We start from the raw sequence: 15,243 nt of genomic DNA on the forward strand, positions 1-15,243 counted from the left end.
AAATGATCTGCTTTGATGTCTGAAGAGACCAAAACAAAACAATTTCAAGCATCTGTTGGTCAATTTTCTGAACTGGAGGATATGTTGTATGTTTGGATTGATAGCAAGCGTCGCACAAGCCTTCCACTTCCGCCCTCATTGGCCGTTTTTAAAGCAATACAAATCGCTGAACAGCTATTGATATCAGAGGATGGCTTGAAAGCTTCATGGCAGTGGCCGATTCCGATCACGTCGTGGATTGCAGAAAATTCTTCTCCACGATGAGAAGATCCCGAGAATGTTTATAACATGGAGGAAACTGGGTTATTTTTTCAGCTCTTGCTCATGCCATCTGAAGATGTCAGCACTATCCGAGGAAAAAGAAGGAAAAGAAAAGAAAGCTAAAGAACGAGTGTCACTGGTTGTTTGCACAAATGCCACAGGAACGCATAAAGTTCCTTGTACATTGATTGGGAAACCAAAATTTCCGGCTTGTGTCAACAATCGAGAATGGCCTCTAAAGTACTAAGTCAGGGTAAAGCATGGATGGATGTTGACAAGTGTTGGAAATGGTTCAATAAAGTTTTTCATCCTGAAGTGAAGAAAAGAACAGGATGCTGGGTTCTCTTGTTGATGGACACCGCTCCTTGTCATTTTTATGCTTTTGAGAGAAACAACGTCAAGGTGGCATTTTCCCTTCCAACTGCACTAGCTGGAAGCAACCATGCGATATGGGTACAATTGCAGCACTAAAGAAAAGTTGAGATATTTGTATGTTAAAGATGTTCTTAGCCTTTATGAGCTAAAAGAGACTTTGAAGTTACGCAAACAAGAGCAAGCAAAAAGGTTACCCAGAGGGGCAGCGGGTGTTGCCTATGGCAACCATCATCTGCTAGATGCAGCGAATTATGTCAACTATGCATGGGATGCGATATCAGAATCAGCGATAGAAAACGTGTTTAAAAGGGCTGAATTATTTCCATTAGAAGGTGGCATTGTTGATGGATGAAATCTGATATGATCTTATGTCCAGGATACGAGAACTAGATATGAAAAAACTGTTTAATTTTTCGACATGTGGTGGCTTACCACTCGATGTCACTAGAGCATGATCTTCAATCCCAGAAAGTTCGATACCTCCAACTCTGCCACCATCGTTGATGATGTCACGTCCTGGACTGGCAAAACCAAATCCTTTCTTGTATCTGCAGATGCGTGAATGAGTTTGATGTTAGTGAACTAAATAATAATGTTTGAATAATCTAAAAATTTGAATGCTAAGTTTTAATAAAACGACAGCGTAGCTCTTGCATAGTAATTGGTTGTGAACATTCTAAAAATATCATTCGACAACAACTTATACATGGATGAGGTTCTTTGCAACTAAATGTGGAAAATACTTCAACTGCATCAGGGTTGATCTTAGCACCCACCTGGCTTGGAAAGTCGGCAAAAAGTCACCAAACTTTGATGCGACACAATCTAAGTTTTTCACCGTGGAAGGCTGACACACGAGGGCGCAGTCGGTCTGCTCATACCTCGGATTCAAATAAAGATCGGTTTTGATGCTTTCAGGGGAAACCCTGATCTGATAATGCTTGCACACACTCGACTATAAGCTCATCAATAGTGACATCTAGTGCAGATATGGGCTCTGTGATCGAAATGCAACGAAATTGTTTTTAAAAGATTTATACCAAACAAATCAGAAAAGAACAAATTATTAGGTAATTGCAATCATCCAATTTACCAATACGAGATTATCAATTAACATATGTATATTGAGATGTTTATATGACATTTTATTATCCAACCATTACAGCGAGATGATGATTTAAACTGTGATAATACACTGTGATGTAACAAATTGGTAATAATGAAGTAAAATAACTGTCGCAAACTGTTAATTAAAAAAAAGTCACCCAAATAAATTAAATAAGTAAAAACATTCGGAAAAGACGTAACTATTTAATCTTGTTTAAATAAGAGACAGCCTTTGTTGTAGAGAGAAGAGATTGTCAAGTTGCCTGAGCTACCGCAAAACTAGCACTAAATACACATGGACCACGAACGGAATGGCAAATTTTTCGTGGCAATTCGCCGTGAAAAATATCGGCTTCGTGTGCTCAGGGATGAAAACGTGGTGTGTAGTTGGAAATAAAAAAGCAATGTTGCATAATGTTGTGGGAAATATTCAGGAAATTTCATATGATATGATACTAATAAAACAAATTATTATTATGATTCATGAAAATAAAATCATGATGAAAATACCAATTGTCACAAGGGTATATAATGAAGCCATGTTGCATAATGTTGTATGATATAATCAGGCAAGTTCATATGATATGATACCAACATACTCACGGGAGTGGTTACGGTGAGATAGGGAAGATGAACTCCTCTAGCACATGGATGGGAGAGGAGAGGATAAGATCTCCCTCATTGATCTCTATCGCCCTCATCTGGTACTGCACGGCATCCTGCATGGCCACTAGGTGGCCTGGGATGTGAGAAGCGTTGGAAACAAGACCACCATCAGGTCCGAATAGAAGGCACTAGAAATCCAGTCGTTCCTGTCGATTCATGAAACAATACAATAATGAGTGTTCTTACGACACACAATGATCATAATAGAACTACACCTACTCAGTTATCAAGAACATATTTGCACAAGAAAGTCTGGCAATATACACAAGACTATACAGGACTTTTAATGACTGAACCACAGATAAAATGTCAAGGGCTGAGATATCTTGGTGCAATAAATTCGCAGAAATTAGACCGAACCAACCTCATCAAATTCTAATTGGTGTCACCATGACATCATAATGCAACACCCTTTTAATCATTTTTGCCTTGCAATAGAGTTCAACTGAGATTGTGCTGTTCTTGTCGATTATGATCGTTGGACCGTGAATCATGTGACCACATAACAGGTCATCCATGAGATGGGCCCTAGTGCCAAGATGACCGCAAGAGAAACAGAGCATACTTAGTACCTACTACTTAGGTATGTAAATTTTGCCATTTTAAATAATTTTTAGTGCCAGGTGTGCCATAAGCTATAACCAAGATACCATTTGCACCATGTTATCTTCACAATTGCTTTATAAGTTACCTCGGATTGATGTGTAGTGGCATGTGAGCCACTACCAATACCAATATATCATTCGTGGGAAAGTATTCGCCAGTTGTTTATTGAAATGTTGCTTGTTGATGAAACTGCAATTGTCGCTTAATATTTGGAAACTTTCTCTAAATAACTTTATGTGAAAGCGCCGTTTAGTACGTTGCCAGGTGATTTCATAGCATCCGAGTTTTAACTGTAAATAATCCCCATTGCCCAAACGCTTATTTTATCGTTCGCGCATTCTGAAATATTTGTGTATATTGTGTTTCCGTTCACATCGCTTCGCTTTATAAACTCGAGCTGATACGCGAGTAACCGCGCAGACAGAGATATCGAATCGTACGAACGTATTACGTAAGTCGTGTTAAATGTAATCTGTTAGACTTGTGTTAAATGGTTAATGCTAAGTTTGTGATTGTGTAATATTAATCGGAACCTGTACAGTTCCTACAATAAAGGATTGTTTCTGATAAACTGTATCTGTTAATCGTAAGGGCGTTCGGCTAATAACACGTTAGGTTGGAGAATTCTAACCGCACGCAACCACGGAGTCAGATCATTAATTCGGCAGGTAAATTAAGTCCGAATAACTTAAGTTAAAACAAGCAGCAACCTCTGAAGATGCAATTATGCACAGTTTGTGATGTAATCACTTGTAATAAGACAAAAGCACAGCATGCACATAGGTGCAGCAAAAAAAAACTAAACATTGTTATTTAACAACACTTTACTTCGTCACAAACCATATTGTTACACAACATAGAACTTACTCTGGCAACAACCTCCCCAGACACAGATTGGCATCACAGTTAGGGGAATCCCCTTTCAGTAGCATGTGGGGCCTGGGTGGGCTTCAGCAGATTCAGGGAGGACTCGGGCTGACAACAAACAATCCCAACCTGAAAAATTGTATAGACCAGACCGTGCTGCGACTGTGTCGATGTCAAGCTGTGATGAAAATGTTCAACTGTCATAGAAATCAAACAAAATAAGACAACATATTCTACTGTCAGTAGAAATAATGCAAAACGAGACAAGTCGTCTTTCTCCAAATTTTGAACTTCCACATTATAGTCAAGTGGGGCAAAAAAATGCAAAATTGACAAACTTTTGATTTTCTCGCTAAAAAATGGGCCAAAAAGTCAAGTTTTACCCTCTATTGATCAATATTAATATTCCATTGATGTATCCAAAAAATTGGAGCATTATGTTTATTCTTTTTATTTTTATCGAATATTTTGTGTTGCTTTTTTTTCCCCAGTGTTTGGGGCAATAAAAACCATGCTCGGGGTAAAAAAAAACAATCAATTTCAACAGCAAATTTTGTTTATTAAAAGCAACACAAAGCAGAAGAAATAGCAATATATACAGATGAGGATGAAACTGTAACATCTTGTTCAAACAAACAAAAAAGTTTATGCATTATGAAGTCCATATTTGCTTAGGAACACAAATTTTTCTTTCACTTCCTCTTCTTCGGCAAAACCAAAATATGATTTTGCACGTCCGACAGAAGTTAACACTGCGGTTGAAGGACCCCAAAAACAATTTTCAACGGTGACTATATCTATGTCTTCCTTTGTTTGCCAGTCCCAATACACTGCATCTTCTGAAGTTGATTTCTTGTCCCAAAACTTAAATTCAGCTTGCTCAATCTTTCCATCAACCTCGTCTCTGAAGACCTTCAGAAGTTTTCCCCAATAATATGTTTTTGGCTTCTCCCAAAACACTGCAAAGTACTTTCCAACTTCCTTTTTGTTTATTTCCAATTTAAATGTTCTCTTTTCTTTCTTCTGTTCGTTTACACTTTCTTCAGTTACATCTCTTCTCTCTTCCTCTACATCTTCCATTCTAACAACTGTGTCTTCTCTTGTTTTGTCATTCATTTCTTCAGATTCATCGTCAGACTCTTCTACCATCTCATCCTCTGTATCTACTCTCCTCATATCTTCATCCATTTGTCTTTGAATTTCCCGCTCCATCCTTCTTTCTATTTCTTCCTTCTCCTCCAAGTCCAGTGAATTTATTTCTTCATCTTCGTCTGCGTTCCTTTTCCTTCTCCCAGCTTTTCTCTTTTTTGCAATTGTTCCATTTGCTTCAAAGTTTTCAACTTGCTCGTTAAATTCTTCATTTGTTAAAATGCTTCCATTCATCTTCACTCTTTTTTCTTTTTTTCTTCTTGTCATTTGTTTGTCGTCCCCTTGATTTTAACACACTTTCTATCGAAACCGATTCATCTTTTGACACAAGCCGTATTTCATACTTCATCCCTTCGGGAGCGTGAAGTTGCAACTCATTGATGATGTCCTTTGTTGTTCTGATCCGTGATTGTACTGTGGTGCTCGTCGACGGTGTGGAAACAGCTTAAATGTTGCGGATTGATGAGGTGGATGGCATTTCTTCCACATTACTTGACCATTCAGTTTCCTGTGGACTGGTCTTTTCCAAAATTGGATTGCCTTCTTCATCTTTTGGAGAAACACAATGCTACCAGGACTGGTTAAACTACTACTGAACAGAGACTTCTGAAACTGGTAAATGCTTACAAGAAGGTTAAGCTTTTGAATAGCTATTTGGCAGGAGTTCAACAAAGTGGAATGGTACATAAATCAATTAACTACAAAGAACAACACAAAATGATTGGAGAGTAAAACTTAACGCTTAACTTCACTCGCTTAACTTAATTTCAAATGAATCATCAGTACATTAGGATTAATGTATTTACTAGAGATCAGGAAACTGAGACAATGCAAGTAAAGCATTAAAGTGCTAGTTTAATTCCTTATAGCAACCAAAATCGTTCTAAAATGAAACTTATTAAAGATGGGGTAAAAAAAAACAAGCACTGGGAAAATAAAAACAACTGTCTTTTTTTGCCCCAACACATTGTGTAGTTTTGGGGTAAAAAAAGACAACATAGAATAGAATGAAAGGTTAACAGCAATCAAAATTGAAGTACTGGAGTACAATCATACTAAAATATCATGTAGATACACATAAAAAGATTGTGATTTTTAACCATCGTTTTCGATCCACAAAAAGTTTAGTAAAGAGCAAAAAAAGTTTTTTTGGACCGTTTTTGGGTCAATTTAGTGATTTGCATAGTTCCTGAAGAGTACTTACCTCTAGACCTGTATTGTATGTTAAAAAACTATGCAAATAAATGATGTTTCTAACCATGCAAAGCTTTTTCAAAAAAATAATTCTTAGGGGGAGTTGGGGGGGCTGTTCTTTTTTACCCCAAGTACCCCTATGTTTTTTTTTGCCCCAACTGACTATAATTTGTAAAAGTTAAAAAGGTAAAAAATCTCAAAAACGATCGAAAGAACACAAGATAGTAAAAACAACATATACACAAAAATAAAACGAAGCATTTAGAGTCCAAACAACACATACTAGCACATATCGGCACATTGAAATAAAAACAAACTTTGTCTTGATGTTGATATTAACAGGAAAATTTGTGCCATTGTTGAAGTTTTGCTTTAATTTAAGATTTGAAAATAAAATACCTGCGGTGCTTGTATGGTGACACCAGCTGTAGTAGACTTGAACACATGCTCATATTCCCCGTCGTATCGACTTACATCTGTTGATGTTCCTGTGTAAATAGTGTCATAAATTTCATCACAATTTAAGTATTTGCATGTCACAAAATCATTCTTTATAACGGAACAAAGAACTGGTCAGGATATTCACAAATTCTATAAACAAGTGTCCGGCCACGCGGCCACAACACCAAGCACTGGAATAAATGGTTGGGATACCACGATGACAACACAAGGACATAACTTACGTAATCTTATTAATATTTATTTAGCCTGTGCATGCATGCAACGTACATGCTCATACTGATACTGGATATATTAGCGGCACCATACCTCTCATGTTGTACCCAAATGCTATGTTGGTCTTCAAATGACGTCATAGCGTACCAAATAACGCCACCTGCTGGGCCGGATAATATTGCTCTATTTCCATCGAACCTGAGCATTGAGGAGTGTGAGATGTTGTATTTTATATCAGAAGACGTAAACATTTGATGAATCTTTTCCAACTCAAGGGCTGTTTGAGTGTTGAGTTTTTACAGGCGGGCCAGATCATAGGCACAAACGATGTCATAATTAGTTGGAGCTGTTACTTGCTCCTATATCTACGTTCCTCAATCTACAACACAGTTTGCAATGATAGGTGTCAATTTGTTGGTAGCTTGCTTATCGCTGATTTAAATGAATATGACGATCTGTTGTTATACTTCATGTTAATATAATAATATAATCACAGCCTTACGAACAAACTTACTTATCAATAGGAGTGAGGCCACCATCAGACTGCATAAAGAGCGAGTTGATGTCTATGTTGCTGACGTCAGACTGAAAGCTTCTATATATGCTTTAACTCACAGTGTGAGGTAGGCATCTACGCATGCAGCGAAGTCGTGCGAGACAATCTTGACCATGGACTTGAGATGATAGTTAAGACTTGTTTAAATCTCATCTCCATGGCAATCTTTTTAACTGCTACTTCATACTCGGAAAAGCTGCATACATAGACATCTGATGTCACAGTTGAACGTTAAAAATATTAAATTAAACTTGATTATGCAATAGCATAATTACTAATCAATGTATAAAGACAATAGACCAGCATCACAAAGTGAACAATAACCATTAACCAAACAATCGATGATGCAAAGTTTTGCGACGACAACTTAAAGCAATCGAGCTTAAACAAGACTCAAACTCAGCATTCTTTTACTTTTGCTGCCAAACAAAGCAAAACAGTTGTAAGCACCAAAACATATGCATTGCCAAGCTGTATGTAATTTCAATCTAACAACAGCATAGACTCACATGTATGAATGCATGACAGCATCAAACAAATAAACTACTATAATTACGCACAGAAGTGAGGCTTACTTTAGCTCTTGCCTGACACTAACATAAGCGTAGGTGCAGTTCTACAACCAACAGAAAACTAGGATATAATTAGGAATAGGAAAGCAGATCAAAAAGGTTAAGAACCGCTGCTTTAAATCAAAGTGAAAAGTGATAATAAACTCAACTCTGACGAAATATTAAACACCATGAAAACTATAAAATAAGCAAAGACGAAAAATACAAAACCCACATTTAAAGTCACCAGTAGGTAGTAGCTTAATACAACTGCATTGTCAACTGGAAATATCAGAGTTAATAAACTTACGAGGTCCAACATTTTTGGTCTTGATTGGTTTCCAAGAGGATCTCTCCAGCCCTCAGTGAGAGCAAGTGCCATTCTCTCATCTTTCCTCTCGAGGAGAAAATTTGTGGCAACGGTCGTTCCCATCCGGATGAAATCGATCTTAATCAAGTGGAGTGATTAACGCATTATAATTTTCAACTCTTCAAAACAAAAATAAACTATGTACACATAATTAGGTGGTCTATAGATTTAAACAGCATTTCATAGCAGTGGTTTTAGCCAAGTTGACAAATGGTTAAACTTGTGGAGATGATGAGAAACTAACATTAATTAGAGACAAACTTACAGGCATATTTGTAATTAAGCACCAACAATAAAATCAAACTACATTTGATAATAATATTTTTAGCCTCGTCAACAAAGCAACAAATTAAACTTGAAGCAACAATGAGAAATAAAATTATTCACAAAATTATGATAATATTTATGTTTATTTTTGTAACATACCTTTTCCATAATGCTTCGAATTCCTTCCCTGGGAGCATGACAGTAATTTTGTGGATCGACAGACAACAGCTTCATCACTTCGACGCATAGGTCAGTCAATTGGCAGATCTGTGAACTACTTCTGCTGCAATTGCAATGAATGCTTTCAATATCGATAATGAAGTTAGGACTAGCATTTTTCATGTCTAGGCTATGTAGCATAGGCCTAGGCCTACTACACTGGAAAAAAAGTGACCGTCATCAGTCCAAAATTTTTATCATTGACTATTAAGACGTTGATTTCGTTGAAAAAACATTGCCCATACCTTATTGTGATCCAAGTAATACCCATAAATCTGCCTACATACAGTTTGCAACTCCTTTTTATGGCTGACTAGGCCTACGCACCACCGATGCACTGGAAACAATGATGGCTACAACTAAAACCCATTATACGATGTGATTGGCATTTACTTCGTTATATGCGAAAGACTAGTGGCTTAATCTCATTCGTGCCATGTAATATACGAAGCCACTTGACACAGTCAGAGTTTCTTACCTAACTGTTACCTTGCTTGCTGTTCTTGCTGTTACCTCGATAAATATCACATTAATATTGAGATGGTGACATTTCGTCACTGTTTAATTCAAAACCTTCCTTAGAATCCTTATCCATGCAATGCCGTAATTTTATGAACTTTGTTACTAGATGCAAGGTTAAACAAGGTCGAAACAACTTAAAAGTAATCCTGTGTAAGTACAATAGGCAGACATTTAATACAAATTTCATTACGGTAATTACTTTCCTCGAAATATAAAGACCTTTTTTTAACAATCAGGGAATGCTAACGTGCACAAGTGCTACGATTCTTTGATTTATTTTTTACATAAAAACACGGCATTTATGCTAACAATCACAACGAATACGTTCAAGATAACCTTAATTTAAGCTAAAATATGTGGTTCCTAACTATATAATAACAAATGTTATGCACATTGTTAGAACAAATTCAAACAGAATTACAATAAAACAATCCCACTAATATCGATTATTTGAGGACTTAAAATTTTACTGTTCAACTTGTAAAATGGAAAATCCTGTATACTTATAACATGTAAATATTTAATTTCAAACAGTTAACTTTTTGCAATGCTGTAAGCATTTAGGGCCTCGTCCTCTGGAATCACTACATACTTTCTAACAAGAGAAACGTACATAGTTTCACACAACATTACCAATTCTAGTCTCCCAAAATCAGGAAGACCATCTTGAACATATGTAGCAACAAAACACCGAATGTTACATTATGTACCGTAAATTTCTATCCATCGAAAGTACGAACGATTGTGTGGCATGACGCTGAGAAAAGTCAGCACATCGGCAGAAAAATTGTTAAACAGAAGAACTTTTGGTCCCAGAGTATACTTGGATGCAAATAAATTTTCGTCCTGCAACAGCATACAGAGGTGACGTTGGTGCTTTTCCGCCAAAAACTTTTGGGTGTTTTTAAAAGAAGCTCTGCTAGTTAAAGACTTGAATAAAGACTGCTTCGCCTCAAACCGCATGTACCATGTTCTTGCAGATGAACCAAGGTTTTCTATATCCGTTTGCACATGAGTCAGATAATGTTGTTTTGGGATGATATTAACACTTGGAAACGCTAATTTAAAGAGCTGGAGATAAGAAGAAATCAAAAAACGCAAATAAGGTCAAGGTGTGATGGGCAATGTTCGGAGACAAAGGAATATTGATAAATTTCAGCAAAGCTAAAAAGCACTGGTAAGTGTCACAAAGAAAATCAATGAACTTACTAAGTACAAAGGGCAGCATTCTTGCCAGTAGTAGCATTTGTGATGTGGGCTGACGCAATTTCTTCTCTTTTTTGATATGGTGAGACATTATCTGAGAAGGTTTTTTTGCTGTCTCGAAATAGCAGCACGGAAAATTTGAAACCTTTTAATTTAGCGTTGAAAGCGTTAACTTATTTTTTTTCGTAGATATGGTAGTTAAGCATAGGAATAATGGCATGCAGCAAACATCCTTCTAGGACAATGTGCATTACATGTTGAGGAGAACAGTTAAATGGGTTAAAATACGGTACATCGAATAAGGCTGTCCGTCTATTTAGCCCACACTGCCTTGACTTTTCCTTGCAGTACTCTTCGTGCGTTGCGGTATCTCTTAACGTAAAGTCTTCTTCCCATGTTTTTGTCTTTATTTCCTCCACTGTTGCTAAGCAATGGCGACACATCTTGAATGCGAAACGCCATACTTGTTAATATCTGAAGTTATTGCAGTAGCTGGAAGACAAATCCTGAAATACTTTGACCGACGGCTTGGTGGTAAATTATAAAAAGATATATAGAAACGTTCAAGGTTGTGATCAATAGTTTTGCTTCTGCAACTAATTTCGCCATGGTGGTGAGCTATACGCGCTATACCTGGGAAAAAGTTGTGTAATCTGATAATATTTTTCTTGCGAATATTGGCCCAATGTTTCGCTCAGATTTATATGATCTGATATGGGCTATCCCCCCAGTGGTGATGTGTTGCGCATTCTATAAGTTATGACCAGCCCTTAGATTATGTTATTATGTTATATTATAGTATAAATGTTTGAAAAATTAAACACCCGGTCTCTTACTGGTTGTGTTATGTCGTAATTTATGACGTCATTCCAAGAAGACCGTAGAATACGGCAGGTAACCTTTGATCAAATCTTTGTAGATGATACGAACAATTTACTAACTTTCCATGATTATCACGTTTTTACTTCGCACTTGATCCCAGAGTGATTCCAACCGTAATCAATGAAGCGTAGAAAAAGAGAAAACAGAGAAGAACGACGACGAAATTACACATTCCACAGTAATGCTTGAATTGCTTGCGATTGCTTATGGAAAAAAATGTTTGTAATGTAGCCATGGCTGTTTTATTTTGCAACCATGAGATTTGTTACGAGCAATTTTCAGGCTTTGTGACGTTGTTATGAAGGGAAGCGGAGGGGCATATGTTTACGTAAAAAATTGAACAATATTGTCACCGAAGGAAGTTCAAAGCGTTAATTAGACTTTATTTGTCTGTCGTCTGACCAAAAATAAATCGACACGCATTCTTTTATATCAACACGATGAACGAGCTTTTCAGTGATTTTAAATGGTTAAACTTTGGACTATTAATTGTTTATTGCATTGGTGATTGATTACTTCATTAAGTAAAAATCGGTTTACGCAGCGTCGGTGTACACACTGAATTTTATTACAGTAAATGTTTGAATGTAATAATTCGCATTGTATTTATTTCTAGTGGATTCTTTTAAACTTTGCTTGACATGAATTAGCTTGTGTAACGCGTCGCATATTACACGCAAGTTCTTACGCATTTTACGTCATATTCTTCGCTGTCAACGTATCTAGATGTCATATTGGACAAGGAAAGGGAGAAGGATTCAAACCGCTGTAAAATAAGGACTAGGCAAAATATTTTCAAATTTTTTTATCTCGTAAAAGAATTCATGTGCAACTTCCCTGAGCAAAATCATCACAATCCAACCCTCAGTACGTTTGTAATTTAAAAAAGAATCAAAGCGTGTCGACAATTTCCATTGTAAAGTAGGCCTATAGGCAGGGTTGCCATACCGTCCTTATTTCTAAGATTTGTCTTTATTTTTAAAGGTCCGTGTCTTAGAAAATATGTTTGTCCTATTTTCTAAGAAATGTCCTTATTTTCACTTTCGTCCTTATTTTTAGGGCGGAGGTGGGCACTTTTGTCCTTATTTTGGGCATTTTGTCACCTTTACGATACCATTTTGTACCAAAGAGATACCAAAATTATGAACATGCAGATAGTGCCTTGCTTTTTTTTTAGAAACATTGGTTGCTTTCTCTTGTTGTACACTGTTTAAGGTGGTATTTCTTGTTCATTTTCTAGTCGTCCTTATTTTTGAGTTGAGACTGATGGCAACCCTGCCTATAGGCGATCGAAAAGATCTTGCCACCCAAAAAGACTGGCACCGGTAACTCAGAAAGGATCTACATGGAATATAAGTCTAAACGGCAAACAAAGTCTTCGGGTTCTCTCGGGACCGAAATGTTTTTCGTGGTGTCGTCGTAATTTTTATCGGTTCTGATAAATGTCAAAACCGTTGCCGACACAAAGAAAAGTTACTTCAGTACCAGGCAAAACTAAGTCAAAGTACCACGTTAGCACACGATTAACCCCGCGGCCCGACGAGTCAATTCAGGATACGACCATGTCGAGCGGAAACGGAGAACAATCGTCAGATCCCTCCAGCATTGAGGCGGCTGGAACCTCTGGTTTGGGTGCTGACAATAAATTACTGACAAGTGTGCGGACACAGGACAATACCTCGCGAAACGATTTGTTTTCACACGTCAAGCTTTCTACCTTTTGGAAATACAATCCCGAAGCATGGATCTCCCACCTGGAACACAAATTTTCTCTGTATCGCATCTCTTCGCAAACAAACCGTTACTTGTCAAACCTAAAGAAAATGCCACGAAAAAAATGTTTTTATATTTATTTTTTCTATTTAATTGCTAATATTTTTTTGTCACTTTATTTAAGCGTCTTTTTGCACGTTACATAACAATTCAGTTTCTATACGGTCTCGTTTAAAACACTGAAAATTAGTTACAGTGATCGATTCAAAGGCTGTGGCACCTGGATAGTGGATAATGCATTGATAATTGTCAAACTAGCTTAATGATATATCAGTATCGCAGTGTTGGTCATTGTTGGATATCTGTGCGATTCATAAATATTTACCGACGTGCATAGGTCAAAGTTGGACCAGCTCTAAAGGCTTGGTACAAGACAAGATTTGCGCAATCTTCCGGCTCCTACTCTGCGGAGGGCTCCAATTTTTGCATCACAAACTTTCGCCAACGCTTCAATGAGTGTTACAACCCCCTCGTGTGGATAGGATGCTTTCCGTGTATGCTGCTGTGCGGACCGCCTTACTGTGTAAGTCTGATATTTCTTCCAACATTAGATTTTAATAGAGTTATGGAAATCAAAATTCGTTCAAACGTAACTAAGCACTCTGTATTTTGATCTTCACAATGTGGTTTGAAATAATTAAGATCATTTTGGTGTTTGTCCTTTATTAAAACCACAGTTCCTCGGACAAAATTCACTTGTAAAAATGATGCTGGTTTTGGAAATATTTCTTTTACTTTTCAAAGTTACTGGTAAGTTTGCTTTGTGTGGCCGCCACATGTCGGATGTTTAATGTAGGAAGCAACCAACCATATATTTCTGCTAAAGCAGGGTTTGAAATTGAAATATGCGGACAACAAACTAAAGCAAGATTTCTTTGTTATTTGATATTTCTGCTTTTTATTTTGCTTTTGACTTCTTGACTCTTGTCTTTATTGAGACATAATTGAAAGCGGAAGTGATAATGTGTGAGATACAGTTATGATTATATTTGGTGCGTGTCAAGGCAACTCTGAGCATTTGTTTCAACTTCTCAGTTTCGACGACTGGAGTTCACTATTTTCCATGGAATTCTGCTTCGCTTTAACTTGCACATTTATTCCATCACAGATTTATAGAGCGATGAACTCAAATGACTTTGACTGCCCAATTCGAGCGATGGTCACTTATATTGAAGGTGTCAATCAAGCGGAACGACAACAATTGGCGCAGATGCTGGTACGAGCATACGTGGACGGCATGAATGCAGTCTCCAACGTCCAACCACCAGGTAATATTTTGGGTTCAATCCCATGAAAAGGAATTCTGGATTGTGATATTCCTTCTGTCAAAAGTCAAAGCTTAACATGTTACTTTAAGTTGAATTTACAGGTTTTCACTGGAGTTCTAAAGTTTATGATTCTTATTTATTTGTGTGACAAATATGGTACATTTTGAGTATGATTTACTTTCCAATTGTCTTAAGCTGTTCTCTGCGGTTGGGCAAGAGAGTTAGCACAGTGTTTCTGTGATTCAATTTGATTTGTATATTTCAGTCCCACCGCCGTACACAGAACAGCCTGCCCCTCCACCATATTCTCCCAGCGTTTGATTTCTATGGAAGGATCATGGCATCAACGCAATATGATTCTTAGATTTTTAACTTTTTACTCTGAATGTTGAAATCAAATTGTCACAACTTGTCCAACTAAGATCAGGTCAAACGTGACAATACTTTATGTGTTTTGCTCATTTGGTGGCGCAACAAAGTCAAAGATTGCATCATTTTTGAGGCAATGAATCTTGTTTTTCAGATTTTGGGAGTCGAGTTGATTTCTTTTGTTTATAGATTGTGATTTGTATTTATTTCTAGATTTTGTCTTTCCTCATTCTCTTCCTGGCATTGCCTTCTTACCTTGTATATTTGCATATTTTTTATTGGATTTTCCAAGTAAAATTTTTTTTCCTTTGTGATTGCCAATTTGATAATCACCAACCAACCAACAGCTAAATTCTTAAC

The 15,243-nt window shown here is 37.0% G+C and overlaps 2 protein-coding genes across 2 annotated transcripts; one reads left to right on the forward strand and one right to left on the reverse strand.

Annotated features, from left to right (window-relative positions):
- Positions 1-1,429: 1,429 nt before the first annotated feature.
- Positions 1,430-9,411, reverse strand: LOC143453399 (uncharacterized). Its single transcript, XM_076954736.1, has 9 exons — positions 9,109-9,411; positions 8,804-8,927; positions 8,318-8,455; positions 7,415-7,652; positions 6,994-7,279; positions 6,625-6,713; positions 3,883-4,060; positions 2,347-2,555; positions 1,430-1,633 (listed from the first exon to the last, which is right to left on the reverse strand). Exons 1-4 carry the CDS (start codon positions 9,132-9,134, stop codon positions 7,638-7,640), a joined length of 303 nt encoding a protein of 100 aa, XP_076810851.1. The 5' UTR covers positions 9,135-9,411; the 3' UTR covers positions 1,430-1,633; positions 2,347-2,555; positions 3,883-4,060; positions 6,625-6,713; positions 6,994-7,279; positions 7,415-7,637.
- A 3,624-nt stretch (positions 9,412-13,035) lies between these two features.
- LOC143451671 (uncharacterized) lies at positions 13,036-15,004 on the forward strand. Its single transcript, XM_076952387.1, has 4 exons — positions 13,036-13,131; positions 13,584-13,769; positions 14,355-14,514; positions 14,780-15,004. Exons 1-4 carry the CDS (start codon positions 13,036-13,038, stop codon positions 14,833-14,835), a joined length of 498 nt encoding a protein of 165 aa, XP_076808502.1. The 3' UTR covers positions 14,836-15,004.
- Positions 15,005-15,243: the final 239 nt, after the last annotated feature.

Source organism: Clavelina lepadiformis, chromosome 4 (genome assembly GCF_947623445.1).
Source record: "Clavelina lepadiformis chromosome 4, kaClaLepa1.1, whole genome shotgun sequence".
Taxonomy (NCBI): Eukaryota; Metazoa; Chordata; class Ascidiacea; order Aplousobranchia; family Clavelinidae; genus Clavelina; species Clavelina lepadiformis.